Source organism: Chelonoidis abingdonii, chromosome 1 (assembly GCF_003597395.2).
Source record: "Chelonoidis abingdonii isolate Lonesome George chromosome 1, CheloAbing_2.0, whole genome shotgun sequence".
Lineage (NCBI taxonomy): Eukaryota > Metazoa > Chordata > Testudines > Testudinidae > Chelonoidis > Chelonoidis abingdonii.
In genome coordinates this window covers 110,131,199-110,155,105 of record NC_133769.1, presented here as the reverse complement: position 1 = coordinate 110,155,105, position 23,907 = coordinate 110,131,199, and the positions used below count along the sequence as shown (strand labels likewise).

At 43.9% G+C, this 23,907-nt stretch overlaps 1 protein-coding gene across 4 annotated transcripts in view; it reads left to right on the top strand.

Annotated features, from left to right (window-relative positions):
* BRAF (B-Raf proto-oncogene, serine/threonine kinase) overlaps positions 1–23,907 on the top strand; it is a 136,768-nt gene that overhangs the window by 71,257 nt on the left and 41,604 nt on the right. For all 4 annotated transcript variants that reach the window (XM_032783183.2, XM_075069045.1, XM_075069041.1 and 1 more), the window contains 4 exons: positions 10,965–11,068; positions 14,822–14,924; positions 17,702–17,850; positions 19,025–19,144. In XM_032783183.2, the coding sequence (XP_032639074.1) occupies positions 10,965–11,068; positions 14,822–14,924; positions 17,702–17,850; positions 19,025–19,144 (476 nt within the window). The remainder of the gene's footprint in view (positions 1–10,964; positions 11,069–14,821; positions 14,925–17,701; positions 17,851–19,024; positions 19,145–23,907) is intronic.

Sequence of the window (23,907 nt, the reverse complement as noted above, 5' to 3'; positions counted from 1 at the left end):
ACTATGGGATAGCTACAGAATAGCTACCCACAGTGCAACGCTCAGGAAATTGACACTAGCCTCGGACCATGGACGCACACTGCCGAATTAATGTGCTTAGTGTGGCCGCGTGCACTCAACTTTATACAATCTGTTTTACAAAACCGGTTTATGTAAAATCGGAATAATCCCGTAGTGTAGACGTACCCTGACAGTGGCTGGCATTATAACTTCTCTCTCTTGGAGTGAATACCAGTAGAAATTTTGATTCTTCTTGGAGTCTTGGTCCTTATTGTATTCCACTGGGGGCTATGTGCATGCACCATGTGCCTGGAGCTGGAGCTCTTGAAAGTAGTACTGTTCAGCGGTCCACGCATGTGTCCTGTGCTGCCTTGTGGTCTCACCCGAGGTGATAAAGGACACAGGTAGCTGGCAGCATCTCCAGTTCCTTCTCACCACTGCATGGTCTGAGTTGGAGCTTCTACTCCTCTCGTTCTTGTAACACACTTTCCAAAACTTTTCAGAACTATCCTTAGTACTGTTCGTAGTTTAGATTTGTTGTTCTGGAATGTTTTTATTTTGTTTTGTTTTCTGTTCAATTCTTCCTTTTCGTATCTGATTTAAGACTTGGCTTTGGTAGTGCTTCCCACCCAACTGTAACGCCCCTCCCCCCCTCCCCCCCCGGTACCTGGGCCTGGGTACTGGATTATGTTGAAGATGCAGGGGCTCAAAACCTGTGCATACTGCACTTGCTTGTTTTCCTCAGTGACGAGCACCAATGCTGTTTGTGCTGCGTGGGGGAAGCCCACATCATGTCTGGGTGCAGTGTCTACCTTTCCTTTCCTGCCCGTACTTGAGAGAACTGGACTCTCCACCTCAGGAAACACTTTATGAAAGTTGCCATGGGACTGGCATTGGATCCTGTCCTGTAACCCCTGCATACATCAGCTTGAACAGGTGAAGAACACCCCCTACTGCGGAGCCTCCATCAGGCTCCATGAATACTCTTGCTAAGGACCCTGCATTGGAGCCGAACCAAGGAAACATGCCCATAAGCATGGCAATAAGTCTTCCTCCAAGTCTAAAAAGGACTCTGCACCATCCATGGATTCTGTCACCACACATTCTAAGTCTCACAAGACCGAGAAATGGCTGCACCAATCACCAGATCTGCCAGTGCCGACTGGACTTGTCGCCTCCGCCAGCATTTCTAGAACAATTGGCCTCCAGACAGATACAGTTCCCGATACTGACTCCTCCAGAAGAACGGATACCATTGACCCCTGGGAGACTCAGAAGCACCTCAGGTTCCCACGAGTTATTCAAACTAGAGAGACTACAGTCTCCATGACCCTCGATCCAATCAACAGTCAAAGGGACCCTTCCCCCACTATATTCCTGCAGCATACCGTTCTGTTGGGTCTGACCGCAGAGCCATTTGGTGAGGTTTCTGACTCTTCTGATTCAGATGCTATAGCTGTCCGACATGTCCACCGCTCCCATTCTGGAAGCACAAGTGCCAGAAGGCTCTGATGGCACTGTGTCAGTTCCTCACCTTGCCTTACTTGCAGAGTTGGTATCCGGTACCGTGGTCAGAGGCTATGCAACAACAGGGTAAACCAAGCTGGCCATACTGCAGCTTGTGGTCCCCATATACAACCTCCGAATGATCTCTCTTGGATCAGGAGGACTCCCCCACTTCATCATCACAACTCTTGTTAGGTAGGTATTCCAGCATAGCGTTGGATGACACACTGATTAACCTGATTCTTATGGTACCAACAATTCCGGAGAGACGTCCCTCATCTTCTCCAGACACAGCCACCTGTTCAGCCCCTCCTCCCCACTGGACAACTATAGACAGTTCCAGGAATTGCTGCAGAGAATAGCCAATACCCTGGAAATTTCCTGAGAGGAGGTACAAGGCAGTCAACACTAGCTGCTTGACATCTTGTATACTTCGGTACCGACGAAGGTGGCCCTACCATTCAACGATGCCATCTTCCAACCAGCATGCACTGTATGGCATACCTTGGCCACGTGTGCACCCACCCTAGAAGGGTCTGAGAAGAGATACTGTGTCCACACCAAAGGGCCTGAGTTCCTGTTCTTTCATTCTCCACCGAACTCATTGGTTATCCAGGCGACTTCAGACTGTTCAAAGCAACACTCCCGCACCACCCCATCCGATAGAGAGAGTAAAAGCCTAGACCTCATAGGCAGAAAGATCTTCTGGGTAGGACTCCAATTTTGTGTGTCAAATTACTTAGCCCTGGTGCCCAAAGTTAACAAAATCATATTTGGCTGATTGGCTGAGTTCACAGACAAGCTAAACTTGCAAGATTGCAACCAATTTCAGGCAGTTTTGCAGGAAGGAAAATTTTTTGCCAGGTTAATGGTACAGGCTGCAGTGGACTTCACAGACATGACTTCCCATGTCCTGGCAATGTGAATTTTCAGGAGGAGGGAATCCTGGAAACACTCCTTTTGGCTTCTCAGGGAGTTGCAAAACATTACAGAAGACTTCTCATTCAAGAAATCGCTTCTCTTCAATCAGAAGATCTCTCATTATCTTTAAGGTCTCTGAGTATCTTCACACCAGCACTCAAGAGAAAGTTCTACCACCAGCCCCAGTCATATTGTTACAGAGTCCCACAGCTATACCACCAATGCACCTATGAGCCTCCTTGAAAGCATCCTAAGATTCGTAGACCCCATCAACGCAACACATCCAAACATCACATATGTGGTTTTTCTAAGTGTCTTTAGAAAGCGGTCAACCACTCCGTACACCAATGCCCATTTTGTCTATCCCCTTCAGGGGTCGCCTCAAACTCTTTCTGTCAACATGGAAAGCTATAACAATGCACAGTGGATCCTAGATATCATCCAGAGTGGCTACATCATAGAGTTTACAGCGACACCAGCATCTTGCTCTCTTCCTCGATTCACATGCATAGAACACCCATGCGATGATCTACTCCAACTTGAGGTCGACTCCCTACTGCAGAGGGGAGCTGTGGAGCTAATCCCAGACTTTTTTCAGGGAACAGGCTTTATTCGAGCTACTTCCTAGTCCCCACAAAGACTGGAGGATGGAGACCGATATTGGATCTCCGATGCCTCAACTGCTTGATTTTCCAAACCAAAATTTTGCATCGTTGTTCTCGCACCAATCAATCCCTCGTTAGAAAAAGGCATGTGGTTTACGGATCTCCATATGCAAGATGCCTAATTCCATAACAATATACACCCAACACACAGAAAGTTACTGAGGTTGGGGTGGGATGGGGCCTCGGCATCTTCGATACAGGGTCCTACTGTTTGGACTCACTACTGTCCTGCAAGTAGTCACAAAAGTTTTCTCGGTGGTGGCAGCCCATCTCAGACATCAAGGAATCCTCGTTTTTCCATATCTGAATGGCTGACTGATAGCAGGATGGTCCAAACAAGAGGCCCAGAATCAACGTCCCAACTACTTCTACTCCTCTCCTCCTTGGAAGTCACGTAAACATAGAAAAATCAACATTAAACTCTACACAATCCCTGGAATTCATAGGAGCTTGCATAGATGCGACTTCCACCCAAGTTTATCTACCAAGGGAAAGATTCCAGACAACGAGGGAACTAATCACTTTTTGGTGTCTTTCAACCCTTTGGTTTTGGCCAAAATCTGTCTCTGTCTTGGGACACGTGGTGGTCTGCACATATGTCATGGCCTTCACTCGCCTACACATATGGTGCCTTCAGCTCTGGCTAGAAAGGGTCTACTCCCCCATGCATCAACCCATGCATACTCTGCTCCAGATGCTACCAGAAGTTCTCTCCTCTCTCCAGTGATGAATGAACCTGCTACAAGTCTGCTCGGGGATGACCTTCCTTCCATTCTTGCTTACTGTGACTACCATAATGGACGCATTCCTCATAGGCTGTGGTGCCCACATGGGTGACCGCATGACACAAAGCACCTGGACAACACGAGAGGCCAAGATGCACATAAACATATTGTAACTTCAAGCAGTATGCAGTGCTTGCCAGGTGATCCTATCAGCTGTCTAGAACCGATATGTTTTTGTCATGTCAGACAACACCACTACCACAGTCTTCTACCTAAACAAACAAGGGGGGACAAGATCCTGAGCCTTCTGTGTGTGTAAAAGCTATACACTTTTGATAATGGTGCATCACATGCCATATTCTTTTCATAGTAGCTTACCTACTGGAACATGATTGCCGATGTCCTCAGCAGAAACTTTGCAACTGACCATGAGTGGGAATTGCAGGACTCTATAATCGCCGAGGAACCCCGGTGAGGGATCTTTTTGTATCCCACAGCAATACCAAATTCACCCAATATTGTTCAAGGGGAGGATTTGAAACTGAATCACAGGGGGATGCCCGAGTCCTCGATTGGTCGGATCTGACAGATTTTGCCTCCTCACCCTTTACTCCTCCTACCGCAAGTGATGGGAGAAAGCAACAGCCATCCTGATTTCCCCCAATGGCCTTGCCAATTTTGGCTCCCGGTTCTCCTCTGTATGTCAAACAACCCTCCACTCACAATTTGGACGTTCCTGGAGCTACTGACCCAACACAACAGCAGACTCAGACACCCTAACCTGCACACTGTTCATCTGATGGCTTGGTTTTTGGATGGACACCTCCACTAGTACAGGAATGCTCACTGGCAGTGCAAGATGTCCTCTGAAGCAGCAGGAAGGAGTCCACAAGACTCTCATATTGAGCCAAATGGATGCATTTCACTGCCTAGGCTACTCGGAAGGGCCTTGTCCCTGAAGCGGTGGCCATCCCACTACTCTTGGATATCTCCTTTATCTGAGGGACTTGGGACTGGCCCTCAGTTCCATTAAGATGCATGCAGATACCCTTAGTGCTTTTCACCTGCTAGTGGACGGTCATTCAATCTTTACCCACCCATTAACTGTATGGTTCTGGAAGGGCCTTCTGCAAAAATATCCTCTCATTCAGCCTATTGTCCCACAATGGGACCTTAACCTAGGCCTCACCTTGTTGATATCTGCCCCCTTCAAATCTATGACCTCATGTTCACTATCTCTCCTTTCCATGAAAGTAATTTTGCTCATCACCATTACATCAGCAAGGAGGGATGGTGAACTGGGAGCCATGATGGTTAACCTCCCCTTCACCACTTTCCATATAGACCAGGTCTCTCTACAATTTCACCCCTAGTTCCTATCCAAGGTGGTTTCCCAGTTCTACCTCAATAAACCCGTACATTTACTTACCTTCTTCCCCAAGCCTTACGCCTCAAATGAGTAAAGAAGGTTCACTCATTAGATGTTCAAAGGGCATTGGCTTTTTATCTTGATCGGAAAAAGCCCTTTCAGAAATGTCCATGACTTTTCATTGCCATAGTGGAGAGAATGAAAAGGCAAGCCATTTCAACCCAGAGAATCTTCAGGTGGGTCTCAGGATTCATTACGTGCTGCTATCAGTTATTGGGATGATCCCTGCCTGAAGGGATTCAGGCTTATTCCATGAGAGTGCAAGCATTAACTATAGTTGTACTCCACAAAGGGCCCTTCGTAGACATATGCAAGGCATCCACTTGGAGTTTGGTACGCTCCCTTTCCACACACCACACTGTAATGTATGATTCTGCGACGGATGCTTTGTTCAGAGGAGAAGTCCTCCATTCCACAGTCTCCTCGCACAATCCTCCCACATAGGCATTGCTTGTTAATCACCCTCTCTGGAATTCAATAGGGACCATCACTCGAAGAAGAAAAATCAAGTTACTTACGTGTAACTGAAGATGTGTGGTCCTGATCTATATTCCAAAGTCACATTCCTTCCCCTCTGCTCCGGATTCAACAACTCTGCAGTAGAGAAGGACCTGGACATGCCAGCTGCCCTCTGCATCCTTTATTGCCTCAGAGGAGACTACAAGATGGCACAGGGCACGTGCGCAGACCACTGAACAGTACCGCTTTCAAAAGCTTCAGCTCTGGGCACGTGGTGCATGCACATAACCCTCAGTGGAATATAAATAGGGACCGTGCATCTTGAAGAATCTCCAGTTACAGGTAAGTAAACTCATTTTACTTTTGGCATGCTAGTCTTGCAAACAAAATTGACACAGTTCATAGTAAAATACTAAAAGGATACCATGGTGTGTGTCATGATCTGCCCCTTCCTGGGGCCAGGCCTTGTTCAACACCAGTGGCTCTAGCGCACTAACCCTCAGCTTCCTCTCAGGATGCTTGCCTGTGAATATTGGGTGACCCTGGCTGCTTCTCCTAACTCTACTTTCAGGGCCATGTAGATTTCTTCAAAACTACTACGGTCTCTGACTTCTGGGTTTGAAAAACCACTCAACATTTATTTAAGCTGATTAAACATAAAAGAAACATAACAATAGCTTTCAGTAACCCTTTTGTTTCTTACTCGCAGAGGGAAAACCTAATCTTATAAGAGCCCTGCAGTGCTTCCCTTCCTGATTGCTGCCTATTTGTCTGATCTCCTCTCTGATCCTGTTCCCTCTCCTCATGAGCCAACCAAAGACCCTTCAAATTCAAAGCTCCCAAGTATCAAATGAGCGGTTTGGATGAAGCTTCCATCCAAGAGTCCATGTCTCTGTGCACTCAGTAGCATATGTTCTTTTTGCCTTATCCAGCAAAATAACCCATCATACAGTTTTGCTTAACAGCACGGAACCAGCTTTCTATCTCCTGGGAATTTCCCAAAGTGAAAAGTCCGATGTTAGAAAATTGATGCAAGAGTTATTTCAGGGATATAGCCCCATATCCTCTTATTACAGTGTTACTGGAATTGAACACAGATTTACTGAAATAAAGCATTTCTAGACACCTGCTTAGATCCTTGTGACTCTGGTTAATAAATGTATTTTCAGCCATATGGTTGCAAATACTCATATCAAATATTTGCAAAAGTGGATAAGAACAAAAGAACTGAGAAATGGAACAATTGATTGTCTAAATAGATTAATTTGAACTACAGCCCTGATTCAGGAAGGTTTTTAAGCACAAGTAATCTTGTTCATTTCTTTGGGACTATTACATCCTTAAAGCTAGGCACATGGCTAAATACTTTCCTGAATGTTTGATGAAAAGTGTATCAAATGGGTTAAACTGAGTCATTTGTTAAAAATGATGTAACTTACTTTTTTTTAAGTACTTAATGCAGCTCACAATCTACACAGCCTTTACTCTGTAATGTTCCCTTATAATATATATTTAGCACCCTCTCCTACAGCTTATGTAAGAAAATAATTTGTCCCAGCAACTATTCTATTTATCCTTAATTAAAAAATATTAGCTGAGGCTGAGAACGAGAACTGGCCTGTTAAATGTCTCTTCTTGTTTTACTCGAGATTGTCTCAAACTGCACGTTGGGAAGAGTGCATATAAGTAACTTAGATTCAGAAAAAATAAATTACTATACTTCTGGAAATAATACAAATATGAGCAATGTGCAGGCTGAGTTTATAAGAAATAAATATTTCCAAACTAACTTAGTTTATTTTTATATAATTGCAGAATAAATGGATAAGAAAGGAAAGTGGTAGATATGTGAATTTTAATAAAGCATTTTATGTAGTCTCATTGAATCCAAAATCAAAATTTAGTTCAGCCTATCTTGGATAGGAATATAAGGTATGGATCAGAGCTGATGTGAAACTTCCCAGTGAGCAGTTTTCTGTCAGAAAGGTATGATTTGATGGAATTGAAACATTCTGCGGGAAAATGCCAAATCATTCAAAAATTTTAATGGAAACCAGCCAGGTTTCCCCCAGTCAACTGGCTCCCAGTCCTAGTCTCTATTCCCTACAGCTCCCAGTCCCAGCCTCCCCTACCTCGTCACCCACCTAGTCCTAGCCTGCCCTATTCTCTCCCAGTATCCTTGCGAGACCAGACCCAGTCTCCCTCTTCCAAATCCCAGTCACAGGCCTTGGCTACACTGGCGCTTTACAGCACTGCAACTTTCTCAGGGGTGTGAAAAAAAGACCCCCCTGAGCGCAGCAAGTTACAGCGCTGCAAAGCACCAGTGTAAACAGTGCCCCAGCGCCGGCTCCCAGCGCTGCAAGCTAATCCCCATGGGGAAGTGGAGTACCTGCAACGCTGGGACCACACTTGCACTTCAAAACGCTGCTGCGGGAGTGCTCTTGCGGCAGCGCTTCGGAGTTTTGAGTGTAGCCAAGCCCATAGTTTCTCTCCCTCCCTCTGTCCCCCCAGTCCTACTAAACTCCTTGTCCCAATCAACCCCTTCCCTCGTCCCCTCTGCATTTAAGTCAGCTGGCTTCCTCCTCCACACTGTCTAGGTGCCACCAGGGGGATCACTGAGAGCACAGGACAGACAGGCTCCGTGTTCCCAGACCAGAACAGCTATTACGGGTAAAGCCTTCTGAACCCCCTGGGCTGGAGCATGCTCATTTGCTCTGTGGGGATGGTGCATGCACAATTTGGTCAGCATGAGAAGCTGGAAGGTGATGGAGCATGCTCAGTGAGGATAGAATTTTTGGAGATTTTAGGTGTTAAGCTCTAGTAAATCTTTAGTGAGCAGGTGCGAACTGTGATTTTTTTCAAAGGCTTATAACTTGGCCAAATTTGGGTGAGTTTTCACAGGGATGGCAAAAGGCACAGCCCTGACAAAGGCCACCCCCTGCCAAATTTCAAGTCCCTGGTCCAATGCTAGAGCATTTCAAAGAAAGTGTCAATTTTTTAAAACATGGGCATAATATATTTTTCCTTAGCTGCCCTCTTGGAAATGGTTAACCTATTTTGGTTGAAATTTTCCAGTCAAAATCAGCATGAGGCAGATACCTAGCAAGGAAAATTTCAACCCAAACAGTTAAAGTTTAGCAATGTTATGAGCATTTGAACTCAGGGTCTTATAATGGGAAGTGTTGGATAACCTTAATAATAGGCTGTGCTACCAGTCCCACCTGTAACAATATGACTAAGTAACAAGTACATGGGGGCAGAGGGGAGAGAGAACATAATTCTACAAATAATTGAAGGGTGGGATGTAAACGCTATAGAGAGGGAGGTTGGATAAATGGTGTATTTTTGGAATAATGGAGTGGATTTATGGAAGGGAAGATCTAGGCTGTATAGTGAAAGAAACTTTGACACACATTTGTCTGTAAAATAGTTTCTACAAAAGAAGTACTGGAAGCCCCATTTCTTTGAACTTTTAAAAATAGACTAGATAAAATGTACTGTAAGGAACAATTGTACATCGACAGGGAGAGGGATCATGACCGAAAAGGTCACTTCCATTTCTTCCTTCTAGGAGAGCATACACCTAGAGTCATAGAAATGCAATAAGTAGTGTAACCTCAGTAAAGTGGCATTCACAAGGACATTTGAAAGAGGATTGTCATTGTTATCTTTAAGTAGGAGACACAGGCTTCTATCTACATTTAGAATTTTTAAATGTTAGCTGCTCAACTGAGCCTTGATCCAAAGTCCTTTAAAGTCTATGGAAAGACTTCTGTTGACTTCAGTGGGCTTTGGATCGGGCCCCCGATAAGCAGTAAATAATTTCATTTCATGTGGTCTGACTGGCTTTTTGGTTAGTTAAGGCTGAGGAGCTTCCTAGCATGGAATGGCTTCATTACAGAAAAAATAAAATACCAGGGATGAGCAGAAGGGAAAGTATTGGTGTATATACCAGCAAATGAAACCTTGTTCAGCAAATAGCATCAGAAGTATTGAAATGGTAGTGTTTGATATATTTTGTCACCCTAATATGTCTTATCCTTTTTTTTTGATTGCTTAAGGAACACTGTCAATTAAAAATCACAGTTTGCTTTAAAAAAAAAACAAAAAAAAGCTTTACTACTGTTACAGGAAACACCGAAGATCATTGAACTGGAAGAGATTAGAGGAAAAATTGTATTAGAGAACTGTATAGTTTGTGCACTTCACAATATTTTGTGTTTGATCAGTTTTAATCTGTTTCCTTTGTATTCAACTACTCCTCTTTGCTCATGGGGGTCAAACAGCAAAAGGGGAACGAAAAATATTCTTTACAAAAAGGAAAATGTGTCTGTAGAATCACAAATATTGGCGGTGGCCTCAAGGACAGATGTGTTACCAGCCACTACTATTAACTCTTTCTCTCTCTTTTTAAATTGACTAGATTTGAAGTTGGTATTTTCCATTGAAGAGATCTGTATCTGTATCTTTCAATATTTATTGTAATGAATTTTATAAACTTGTGGCAAGTAGTCCAGTTCAAGCTAGTTCAGCCACGCCTATTGCCTGTTTATTTTTAGTTCTAAATGATACATCTCTCCACTTAATTGCAGTACAAGCTCTTCAAAATTATCATATATATATATAAATAGCTTTTAGTTACCTATCTCTCTGCCATCTCTGTTGCAAAATGGATAAGGATAGAAGGTCACCCAGTCAACTCAAGTTTTCTCTCTCAAATGTCATTAGAAATTTAGATAAAAGCAGCAAAAAATCTTGTGGCACCTTATATACTAACAGACGTTTTGGAGCATGAGCTTTCGTGGGTGAATACCCACTTCGTCGGATGCATGTAGTGAAAATTTCCAGGGGCAGGTATATATATGCAAGCAAGAAGCAAGCTAGAGAGAACGAGGTTAGTTCAATCAGGGAGAATGAGGCCCTGTTCTAGCAGCTGAGGTGTGAAAACCAAGGGAGGAGAAACTGGTTTTGTAGTTGGCAAGCGATTCACAGTCTTTGTTTAATCCTGAGCTGATGGTGTCAAATTTGCTGAGCTTGGTTTGATATGGAATTCATAATGGCGTGGTTTGTATGCAGTTTACACGATGTCCACAATATGGAAAGTACTTTGAGAAATTAATATTTAGGATTCTATGAAGTGCTGTAAAAATGAAAATTGTGGCGCTTTGAACATTTTGTATACTTTTTAGTTTGCTTCAACCATGAGAGTGAATTGTAATCTCTTCCTCTAATGCTTATGTCTTATATTTGACCTTGCAGGTTCCAGCAAGATGTGGGGTGACAGTCCGGGACAGTCTAAAGAAAGCTCTGATGATGAGGGGTCTTATCCCAGAATGCTGTGCTGTTTACAGAATACAAGATGGGTATGGTTGATGTGGGGTGTGGTTATTTTACGCTATCAGGGTTCTTTCTAGGAGTATACAACATGGGCCAATTCCATCCAACACTGAAGGTAAAAATCAGTCTCACTAAATTAAGAATGAACTATTTAGTTTGTGCTAGAATGGTTTGGGCCAACTCAAAATATGGGGTGATAGCCACAAAACCATGCCTAAAAGGCTATGACATGAAAAGTCTATGGGGAAATCTCTAACAGAATGCAACATACTGTTATCCCTGAAGTCTGTTTTAGCTGCAAAACTATATGAAAACATCTAGTTTTAAACTATGAAGTAGGGTTGTTTTGAATTTTTAACTTTTATTTGGTTTTACCTGAGCTGGGTTTCAAAGTACTTTGTTAGACGCAGGATTTACATGAATAGCTCTTAAAATGAGTTTCCATCCTTAAACTTCTAATTAAAATCCTACCATTCCCCCAAATTAGTAAACCCTCTGAAAGTCTGTTGAGGGGAGAAATTAGAGAGACAAAGTAGGGGAAGTAACCTGCCTGGCAGCCAGGACCATGGAGTGGGCAACGACCGGGGGAGCCATCAGCCCGGCCCAGAAGGGCTTCATGCCGTCAGAGGGGTGCTACGAGCACAACTTCCTGTTCCAGACCATCCTCCAGATGACCAAGAGGGCGCGGAAGCAGTGTGCGATAATGTGGCTCGACCTGTCCAACGCCTTCGGATCCATCCCCCCCCACCACATTTTCAACACTCTACGGGAGTTCGGGATGCCAGAGTCCTTCCTTTGCCTGATCCGGGAACTCTACGAACACTGCAGCACCACCATCCATTCGGTCGAAGGGGAAACCGCCGAGATCCCGATCCACAGCGGTGTAAAGCAGGGCTGCCCCCTCAGCCCAATCATCTTCAACCTCGCCATGGAGCCGCTCCTGCGGGCGATCTCCAACGGCGCTGACGGCCTCGACCTGCACGGCGAGAGGGTGAGCGTCCTGGCCTATGCGGATGACCTGGTCCTGATAGCGGACGACCCCGAGAAGCTCCAGGGCATGCTCAACACTATCGGGAGAGCCGCTGACTGGACGGGTCTCCGCTTCAATCCCAAAAAGTGTGCGTCCCTCCACGTCAACGGGAGCAAAAGAGACTAGGTGCTGGCGACGGAGTTCCAGATCCAAGGCGAGCCCGTCGTTCCCCTGGCCGAAGGGCAGGCGTACCAACACCTTGGCACGCCGACGGGCGTCCGCGTCCGGCAGACCCCCGAGGACACCATCCGGGAGATCGTGCAGGACGCTACCAAGATCGACGCATCCCTGCTGGCGCCATGGCAGAAGATCAACACCCTCAACACCTTCCTGATCCCCCGCATCGCCTTCGTCCTGAGAGGTTCTGCCGTGGCAAAGGTGCCCCTCAACAAGGTGGACAACACCATCCGGCAGCGGGTCAAAAAGTGGCTGTCTCTGCCCCAGAGAGCCAGCAATGAGCTCATATACATTGCCCACAGGCACGGTGGCGCCAATGTCCCCCGCATGGGAGACCTCTGTGACATTGCGGTCATCACGCATGCCTTCCGCCTCCTGACGTGCCCGGACACCACAGTAAAGAGCGTCATGGCGACCACCCTGCGCACCGTCGTCGAGAAGCGAATTGGCAGGCCGCCCTCTGGCCAGGATGTAGCCACTTTCCTGAGTGGCTCCCTGGAAGGTAAATTTGCCCACGACGGGGGTGACATCGCCTCGTTGTGGTCCCGCACCCGCAACGCCACGCGCTGACTAGGGAAACGACTGGGCTGCCGCTGGGTATGGAGCGAGGAGCGGCAGGAGCTGGGAGTTCTGGTTCCACAGATTGAGACGGAGGGCAGCATCACCGTCAGCCCCGGAGCCAGAGGCGTGCTGGAGAAGTCCCTGAAGGCCGCTGTCCACGCGCTCTACGTGGACACCCTGAGAAAAAAACCCGACCAGGGCAAGGCCTTTGAGGTGACCAGCAAGTGGGACTCCAGCAACCACTTCCTCCCCGCGGGCAGCTTCACCCTCTTCGCCGACTGGCGGTTCATACACTGCGCCCGGCTAAACTGCGTCCCGCTCAATGGAGCCATCCATCACGGGAACCAGGACAAGCGCTGCAGGAAGTGCGGGTACACCCTGGATACCCTGCCCCATGTCCTGTGCAGCTGCAAGCCCCACGCCAGAGCCTGGCAGCTGCGCCACAATGCCGTCCAGGACTGCCTAGTGAAGGCCATCGCCCCACACCTCGGTGAGATTGCAGTCAACCGCATCATCTCCAACACCGACAGCCCGCTGCGCCCAGACATCATCGTCACGGACGAGGAGCGGAAAAAGATCATCTTCGTCGATGTGACGATCCCGTTCCAGAACAGGACCCCGGCGTTCCGCGAAGCCCGAGCCCGTAAACTCGAAAAATACGCCCCCTTGACTGACACCTTGCGGGCAAAGGGCTACGAGGTTTACACCGATGCCCTGATCGTCAGGGCGCTAGGCGCCTAGGACTCCTGTAATGAACGTGTACTTAGGGCCTGTGGGGTGGGCCGTCGCTATGCGCGACTCATGAGACGTTTGATGGTCTCGTACACTATCCGGTGGTCTAGGGACATTTACATTGAACACATCACCGGCCACCGCCAATACCAGGAGTGAGCCGTCGTGGCTTCATGCACCCACGGGGGGGAGGGGGAAACCCTTAACCCCCCCCTACTAAACTATATCCCCTAAGTCCTGAACCCATCGACCTGGATTCCACCATGTGAGGGTCATCCTGTCCCCATTACCTGGCCTGCCTACTCTAATCATGGTTATGTGTAACCCATTATATGAGCTATGTACCCTCACTGCTCCCCTACTGTATCTTGACCCCACCCACCGTACACCCCGCATTGGGGACACTGCAGACTGTATATATTATATGCTAACCAATAACCAAATACCAGCGTCCCCTATACTCTGTATGTTACCCCCGATGACTAATAACTGATGCATCAAACTCTGTGTATCATCTTTATTTAAATATTCTCTAATAAAAATTTAAATCTTTTATTGGACTAACTTCTGTTGGAGAGAAAGACAAGCTTTCAATTTACACAGAGCTCTTCCTCAGGTCTGGGAAAGGTACTTAGGGTGTCACAGCTAAATAAAAGATTGAATAGATAGTTTAGCGTAAGTAGTTAGCACATAATCTAAGGGGCCATTCAAGGTGAATATGTTCTAACTACTTATGCTAAACTATCTGCTCGACTTTGTATTTAGTCGTGACCTCTGAGTACATTTCCAAGACCTGAAGAAGAGCTCTCTGTGGCTTGAAAACTTTTCTCATTCACCAACAGAAGTTGGTCCAATAAAAGATATTACCTCACCCCCCTTGTCTCTCTAATATCCTGGGACTTACACAGATACAACAATATTGTGTACAACATGGGGACAAATTGTCACACAAGTACTCTTTTTCTTTGAATGGATAGAATAGTATCTGTCAATTTTGGACCCAAAGGATCAGCCATTCTCTGCAGTTGTAGATCTTTGCTGAAGCTAGTTTGAAGAAAAGAGTGCATCTCTTTACCCTGCTGTTTGTCCAAGAGTGGTGCAATTATTTGGGGGTAAACTCAGATTAATTTCTTGCCATTTAAATTTCTAACAGTGGAAGACTGGATAGCAAACCTCCCACAATACCACTATCCTCTCGATAACAACTTTTCACGTCTTTAGCATAATGTTTGCAAGGGTTTGCAGGTTGGTAACCATAAAGGGCTTGTTTGCACTTCAGAGAGAAGAAGCCCATTGGCTGGGACACTGACATTTCCTGGCTCACAGGAGAGGAGTTGCACGTGGAAGTCTTGGAGAATGTGCCGCTTACCACACACAATTTTGTACGTACTTTGTATTATGAACTGTCTAAAACGTTGACTAGAGTTGAATCTACTTTTGAACATTTTAAATCAAAATAACTTTGTCTGTTTTTGAACAAACATTTGTATCTGTGGTGGGGAAGGTTGTTGCATAAGAGGTTTTTAATCCAACAGACTCAGATGAACTAAATCTTATTGCAGTTGAGATAATTGACATTAAAATAAACACAACTTGACTTTCCTTAACATTTTAAATCACCACTGCATTGCAGAGTGGTGGTAATAATCCACTATTTTTGTATAGTTGTATTTATAAAATGTGTTCTGTGCTTCCCTGCTGACTCCGCAGCAGCCATTAACTAATGAACCATATTCCAAGAGCTATGCTGACATCATCAGTGATGCCAGTGCACAAATACGTTTTGATCCAATGAGGTGCTGCATGAATGGAAGCTATTTAACAGAAGCCCTCTGGATCATTCTAGGTCCATACACAGACCTGGAAATAACATTTACCACATGGAAAAGGGCAAAATCTAAATAAAAGCTATTTTATTTTTAGGCTTAGGGAGTATATACAAACAGTTGACTGTTAAATTAATGCATACAAGCGATTATAAAAATTTCTGGACATCATCCTTGAAAACTTTTGATTGTTACTTATAGGAAATCTTGCTTGTGTTACTTTTAGGTTAGTTATGTTTTTAAGGTGGGGGAACCAAAATAGAACACAAGTTTTGTGCCTTGTAGTGTGGCTCTGTAGTGTAGCTTTTTCTTTTTTACAATTACAAACATTTCCAGGTTTTACTAAACAAAATTATAAATAAGTTGGGTAGAATTTGATTTTTTTTTATATATAATTGTGATGGATAACATCAATGTTTATTTTTGCACAGATAGGGTTTAAGTCTGGAACATTTCTGGTAATTAAAAAGAGCTCTTTCTCTGGAACTCAGAAGTATGATGTCCCTCAGGATATTAGTACAACCAGCCAGCAGTCTGCTCTATGCCACGTAGTTCTGTTGTCCACACTGTATGATAGATGGCAAACTTCATTCACACTGTGCCCAGGAAATAAACCGTATGCAACGTTTAAGTGTAGGCAATGGATGTTTCAACCCCTACGTTCAATTGTCCTTCCAAATTGGAATGAACAGAAGTTAAGTTTACTGAGACCTGAAATGTGGGCCAACTGCTCCATTGGACCAGACAGAGTACTTTACTAGAGCAAAGGAACGCTTAGTATCAGAGGGGTAGCTGTGTTAATCTGTATCCACAAAAACAGTGAGGAGTCCGGTGGCACCTTAAAGAGTAACTGATTTATTTGGGCATAAGCTTTTGTGGGTAAAAAACCCCACTTCTTCAGATGCATGGAGTGAAAATTACAGATAAGGACATAAATATACTGGCACATGAAGAGAAGGGAGTTATCTTACAAGTGGAGAACTAATGTTGACAAGGCCAGTTCAGTCAGGGTGGATCTGATCCACTCCCAATAATTGATGAGGAGCTGTCAATTCTAAGAGAGGGAGAATTGCTTTTATGGTGAGCCAGCTGCTCCTAGGCCCTATACAAGACCAAATTGATGGTGTTAAGTTTGATAAAAATTTAAGTTGTGGGAAATTATGGGAGCTTTCATGAGTGGGGTTGGTCAGACAATAATTGTTTAATGGTAGTAGATGTTGAGATTCAAAAAGTTAAAGCTTTATGACTGTTAAAACACATTGTCAATATCACATGTCAAAATATACAAGGTAAATGTCCTTAAATCAAACTCTAATAAGTTCTCAAGCAGCATTTTTCTTACTTTGCCTGTCTGTAAATTGAAATAATTATTAATGGAAATATTTTTTCAATGGTTTTATGTATGTGGTGACATTGATATTTATTGACATTTACCGATAAAAATCTAAACCCTCTAAGTCTAATTATAAACCATTTGAAAGTTTCCAATCCTCTGATTTTGAGGAAGGGGGTTATCTGATAAAGATAAACAAAACCCTCTAAAACAGGCCTTCTCTCAAATCCACTATTTACAAGGTGTTTTGAGACATTCAGTTTAAATATCTTTGAGTTGTTTTCTCCTTCAACCATTTTAAATGCCTTCAAGAGTCATATCTTTGAAATAGTGTCGCTTCTTTTACAGTTCTTACAGTTTTTACAGTTACACAGGGATACTTTTGACTTTGCTTCACAGTCCTGTGGCCATTGTCTTTACTGCTCATGGAATGATGCATATTAATTCTGATGGAGGGAATCTTAGGGGCACTTAAAGGCTGAAGATCAAAATGTTCAAACTTGGATGTTAAAGTTAGCCACTTTAAATCTATATTTAGGCAGCTAAATGAAGCAATCTGATTACCAAAGGTGCCAAATGCTTCTTCACTTCTACTGAAGTATGGTTATGCGCACCTCTGAAAATCTAGCTACTTCTGTCTAGATGCTTAAATATGGATTTGGATGACTAACTGGGCACCAGATTTTGAAAACTTTGTCCTAAATTCTCATTCCATTTTTATTACTCAATATACTTCGTATAGTGTTTATATTAGTCTCATAAGAAATTGAGAGGATGCCATAATGCTTTATAACTAAGATTACTTCAAATATAAGATCTTTATGTGTTTAAAATAATACTCTTTGCTTATTGTATATAAAAGTATATTTCCATGATCAAAAAAGAGAGTTGTATGTATTTCTTCCAGGGCAAGATGACAGTAATATCTTAGTGGAAACATAGAGCCCTGTCAGATTACGAAAGTATCTATCTATCTATCTGTTTGTTTTCAACACTACAGGTACGAAAGACATTCTTCACTTTAGCATTCTGTGACTTTTGTCGAAAGCTGCTTTTCCAGGGATTCCGATGCCAGACTTGTGGTTATAAATTTCACCAGCGCTGTAGTACAGAGGTGCCACTGATGTGTGTTAATTACGACCAACTTGAGTAAGTAATCAGAACTCCTGTGTTCTGTAATTCAGCCCTTTGTCGAGTTTCTTTACATGACACAAAAACTAGTTGACAGATGTAACTGAAAAAGTCAAGAGAAGTGTCTGAGAAAATACAATAGTGAAGCTGTTTCAGTGAGAGTATATAGTTCTTATTTTCTCAGTGCTGGTTCAGATAACCAGTTCAAGTTTTCTGTTTGTACTGTGAAACTCTTCCTTAGAAGATGAATAGGAGGGCTGAAATCTTGATTCAGCAAGATAAACTTTGCACTGGTCACATATGTTGTTATCCAGTCAAAAAAAATTCCTTATGAGGGGAATGATAGTGCCTCACTTAAATGGGTTTAGATGCAAGTGTCTTATCTTTGGTCAGCTACAGTTAATTTGGTCTCAAGTAACATTGGACTTACTTGATCAATTAGACAAAGTTGACATTTGTTTTACTGCAGGCTTGGTTGAAAAATAAAACCCGCTGGTGGTTTTTATATACCTGGGTAAAAAGTATCAAGCAGAATAAAGAAAAGTGCAGAATGTTTCAATATGCATTTGTTCTTGAATTCTTATACTCAATTTGTTCTGTACCAGGACTCTTAACCAAGGTTTCTGCTCAATCTGTAGTGATCTTAGTACTTACCAGTTCCAACAGGGCCAAGTAAAACCATTAGGGAAGGCTTCCAAATGCTTTTCAAGTTTTATTTCCAGCTTGCATTCATCACAATTTCCCTGGCCTCTTCCAGATGATGACCTAAGAGTTGTGGGTGCAGTTGTTTTATCATTGTCATAGCCCCATTTGAAAGTCCCTTTTTAATATTATACTACCACCTTCCATATAAGGTTACATCACAGTCTTCTTTATAAATTACTGTGATTTAACACGAAGGTATAAGTTGCCTGCTTTTACACTGCTTAGAAACTAGGTTTTTACAATTTCTAGCACTCAGAGGTCAAAGTAACTTTAGACAAAATAGTGTTCAAGGCACTAACTCTTGCTCCCTTGCAGTTAACTAACAACTTGTGAAAATGTGCAGGGTAGTCTGCCAGTGCATTCTCTATTCTAAAATTTAGAATTTGATACATGATTTTTTTTTCTTCTGTGCATATTATGTTGTGAACCTTCTGGGTTTTGCACAAGTTAGGTTTGCTTTTGTTTTGTTTTTGTTCTTGCCTCACAGTTTGCTGTTTGTCTCCAAGTTCTTTGAACACCACCCAATATCGCAGGAGGAGTCCTCCTTAGGAGAGACCACCCAGGCATCTGGATCGTACTCCTCAGTGCCCCCATCAGATTCTATTGGGTAGGACCTTACTCCTGCTGCTTAATGACTTGACATTTTAGTACTGTTTGCCTTGATGTATTCAGAATACTGCTTCAGAGCCTCTTCGCTCACCTGCATAATTACGTCCCTATCTTGCTAATACTTGCACATGTGCTCAACTTTTAAGTTCACCAGTAGTACCACTGATTTCAATGGGAACTAGTCACATGTTTGAAGTGAAGTATATGCATAAATGTTTGCAGGAAGGGACCTTAGTTGTGCTTTTTTGCCTATAGTGGTAATGCAGGCCTGGTCTAAACTGGAAAGTTTTTTGATATATCTTTAGGTTTTTTCAGTATAAATTGCTTTGCATCCACACACAAATGCTCTCTTTTTGCTTTATTTTGCATCTTATCCAGCTGTAACCAATTCGCTTTGAAGCAACATAACTTTATTTCAGAATGAGTTATAGCAGTGTATCGTTTGTATGGACACATCTCCATTTCAGATGAACAGCACTGCTTCAGGTAGTCCTCCCACTACCATTCCTACCTGCACATTACTTCACATCTACATTGGCCTGCCTGGCTACCTGTGCTTTGGGGTCCTCTTGACTGGATGTCCCCCCTCTGTTTAAACACTGGCATGTACCCATATCCATCTGTTTGCGATGCCAGCTTGTGATAAGTTCACAGACACCAAATCCTTTCAAGTCACCGTGCTCTGTACTTCTGCATGTTCCCATCAGGGAATGCTGTACTGCCTTGCCCTGTGGAGAGAAGAATATGTTTACTCTCATCTATCCAATAATCACCAGAATGCCAAGATCCACCTGCAGCTAGCAGAGCAAATGCAGGAGAAGGGGTACTCCTGGGGCACGAGCCAGTGCTGTGCCAAAGCAAGCAACTGATACAGAATTACTAAAAATGCTAAAGATAAAAACAAGACCTCTGTTAATGATCCCATCACATATGTATGCTATGAAGAGCTGGAGTGGATTTTTGCCCAAGAGGCCACCACAGAACCCCGGTATATGTTGGCAGCTGAGCCATGGTCCATAATAAAACAGACACACCTTTGGAAACTACACAGACAACCATGGACACCTGACCAGGAGGGATTTCCCCTGTGCAGCCAAGATCTCTTTAACAGAGACCCAGCTTGATACACCCCCAGGGACCCTGCCAGAGAGCTAGAGTCAGAATGCTGCAGAGGGGATTTCATCCAGTAAGTACTGAGTGCTATATTACTATTATCCATCCCGTTAGCGCCTGCTTAGGGGGATTTGGAAACCTTTCTTCTAGGTGCTGGCTGTGCAATGCCATGTCTAGTGGATGTTGCTATAACATTGGCAGACGTGTCCATCTCTTTGAAGCACCCTTACTCCTTGGCTTACTCAGCTTTTCTCTGGTCCCAACAGCAAGGAAGCTGGAAACACAAACTGAAAATACAAATTGTTAAAAGTAGCTTTTCTCCTCCATGTTTAATCCTGTGCCCATAGACCAAAACATACCACATCACTTCTTCCTCATGAGGCTTGATGTTAAATTCTCTATCCCTCAACTATCTCTGCCCCCACCCACTACCACCCAAATGGCACTACACTGGTGACTAGATAGCAGAGAGAAAAATGTAAAAACAAATTGCTTCCAATGTAGGCAACGAAAAAGCAAAACATAGTAGAAAATTCACGTAAGACCATAGTTTAGACATTGCCTTGAGTTTTCTCATATATGTGAAGGTAAACAAGATAAATTGGCCACTAGAGGTTCTTGAAGACATTTCAAATTTTAAAATTGTATTTATTACATAGACTTGAAGGCATATGTGGTGGCAGGCGTTATAAAAAGCATGTAAGCTTTTCACAGAGCACTCATTTATTGCAGTACATTGTATTGGTAAAGCCAGTTCAGGATATGCATCACAGCTGCAAAATTCTCTTTATTTTGTAGTGTGCTTTATGCTGATCAGATGGTTTAGAATTAGAAATAAGACTTGTAAGCAAAGATAGTGATATAGTTTTGACACAGACATTACAAGATATTGCTGCAGTCCCAGAGAGACTCATGTAGGTAATGCTTCACTCCCGCATCAGCTCAGTGACCAATAACAAATAACGATGCTACGTATCTTCCTGGTTGTCCTTTGCTTTCTGAACATGCCTCAGAGTAATACCCACCAATGTAAGGGCAGGCTGCAGGGTTCTACAAACAATTAGCCTATCTCATGGGAACACACATGCTTTCCATTCCCCCATCCCCAAACAAGCAAACACACATACACAAAATGTAAGGATAGTTTTAGTTTAAAGGGCGCTACTACACCATATTGCAGGGGACCCCACTAGAGGGCAAATAACGTCAAAAAAGTATTATATCCAAGTGTACCCCAGGCTGGGAAGAACTCAAGGGAATGGAATTCCAAAATTGAGAAAATTTGGAGAGAAGTAACATTTTGTCATTTGTGGCTATTATATTGGTATAGTAACTACGTGTATGGTTTCTCTGTTCTCCTAGCCTGTGGCATGGCATAGCCCACATTGAATGGGGTATTACCAATAGCTGACTTCCTGGCAATCCTCTGAGGGTAGCGAGAGAAGACAAAGAAGATATTTGGTGACTTCATGAATGAGTCCCAGCAGAGGGCAAAAAACCCAGAGAACGGAGCGAAAGATTTGTGCTGCAGGACAGGAATGAGAGAGAGGACAACAGGGCATATGCTGAGGAGTTGTCAAGAGAGCACATGGACTGACTGACCAGAGAAAGGGACATGCATGAAAAAATGTTGGACATGATGCAGAAGGAGACATATTTGCTGGAGAACAGTGTTACTCTATATTCCTGTGTAACACTCTAACTTAATCCTGTGTGCCGCCTATTAAGATCACAGTGTATTGGGAGCCCCCTTTCATTCCCCAACTGCAAGAGAGAGACCGTTCCCCACTCCATTCAACCCCCAAGACAAGGAGAGAACACCAACGATCCCCACCTACACATTTTTGAGTCCCTAAAGAAATATATATTCACTTTATACCTTTTAGCACAAACTTAAAAAGAATTTTCTTGTGTTAAATCAGTAGTTTTGTTTACTATTGTACTTGTATCAATGAAGTTTTTCAGCCACCTCTTCCTACCAATATGCATTCCTAATAAAATTAATTCACAAACTGTATAAGTTACTTTGTATTCATTTCATTCAGTACATTACGTCTATTTTCCTCACCTGCACCCTGCTCTCAAATAGCACATTGCACCTGTGACCTAGTTCCCTGGACCACAGGGACATTTGATTGAGGCATCCTTTCCAGCTATTCATAGTGTTCCAAAAGTTTCTCTAGTGTCAATTTAGCTACACCAAACTGGTTAGCTACTGACTGGTACAATTGGAAGTGGCGACCTTCCATATGGCAGTGGCCACATAGTTCTCCATGTTAAGGGGGGGACACTCATTGTGGTAGTCCAGCATTGCAACTCCAGATTGAATTCTACACAGATTTCTAGGAAAGTGCCCTTCTGCGTCCTGAAAGATTGCAGCACTGTCCCAGCCCACTGGTAGGTGCTGACTGGCTGGGGCCACAAGTAATGTTGCACTGAGTAAAGCCTGTCCCCGAAAATGTTGTGCAGAAGTAGCTGCTCCTTCTCTAGTAGTATCTGCCTGACATTGTTTATGATATCCATTTTATCCACATGGAGGGAGAGGGGTCAGGTCTGGCTTAAGGGGAAAGAGTATTCTTGCCCTCATGCAGTGGGAAGTCCTGGCCGAGTCTGCCCTGCACTCACCCCACAGCAGCAGCTCTGAGGGTCAGGACCAGGGTCTGAGCTTGGCTCCCTGCTCTGGGTGATGTGACCATGTGCCCTGAATGGGGAGCCAGGCCGTACCCTGTGGACAGGGGCCACCACTACGGGCTGAGTTTTTTCATTTTCTTTTCTTTTATACATTATTTGTTTTATTTCGTGTTATTTCATATTTGTGAAAAACACAGAGCTCTAGCGATCTTCCATCTCCTTCAAAGCCATCTGCTTGATTGCCAGCATATCTGGAGTGCCTTGTTTGTGTTAATTAGGGTTGCCACTTATTTCTAAAAATCAGACCCCCTGAGGCTCTCCCCCTGCCCTGTGCCTTCCCTTGAGGCCCCACCCCTGCTCTCCCCCCTCCCTTTTCCTCATTGCTTGGTTCTCTCCACTTCCCTCTGCTCCAGGGCTGGGAGGGGAGTTTCAGTCTGATGCAGAGTCTGCTGCTTGCCTGCTCACAAGATGCAGGTAGGAGGTGGCCCTGGCTGGATAGGGGCTGGCAGGCAGGTTGCCTCTGCCCAGCTCCCCCTCCACGGTAACAGGACTTTTGGAGTCTGGTCAGTACATTTGACGGGATGCTGCCAAGTCCCCTTTTTGACCAGAAAACCAGACACTTGGCAACCCTAATAATGGTCAGGATCAAGGTGCTCAGCATCCTGGCTGGTTGTAGTTTGAAAATTTGTTTGAAACTTTGAAAAAATGGTGCTGGCTAGCGAAAAACAGACTAATTATGGCATACAGTGAAAGGAATCATGGACATTTGACCCAAGTCCCAGAATTCTAGTAGGTATCTCACAATCTACCATGATAAATAACTTATAATGCATTGAGCCTAGCACCAGAGAATTGAACCCTGAGATACCAGCCCAGAAAACGGCACTTATTTTGAAAAATCATAGTTCTGTGTAGACGCTGCTTCTCACAGGTGAAGTGGCATAAGCCACTTTAGACAGAGCAATGTGGGATACGCTCTTTCACTTTTATTTTATCTGTATAACTATAGTGAGGGAA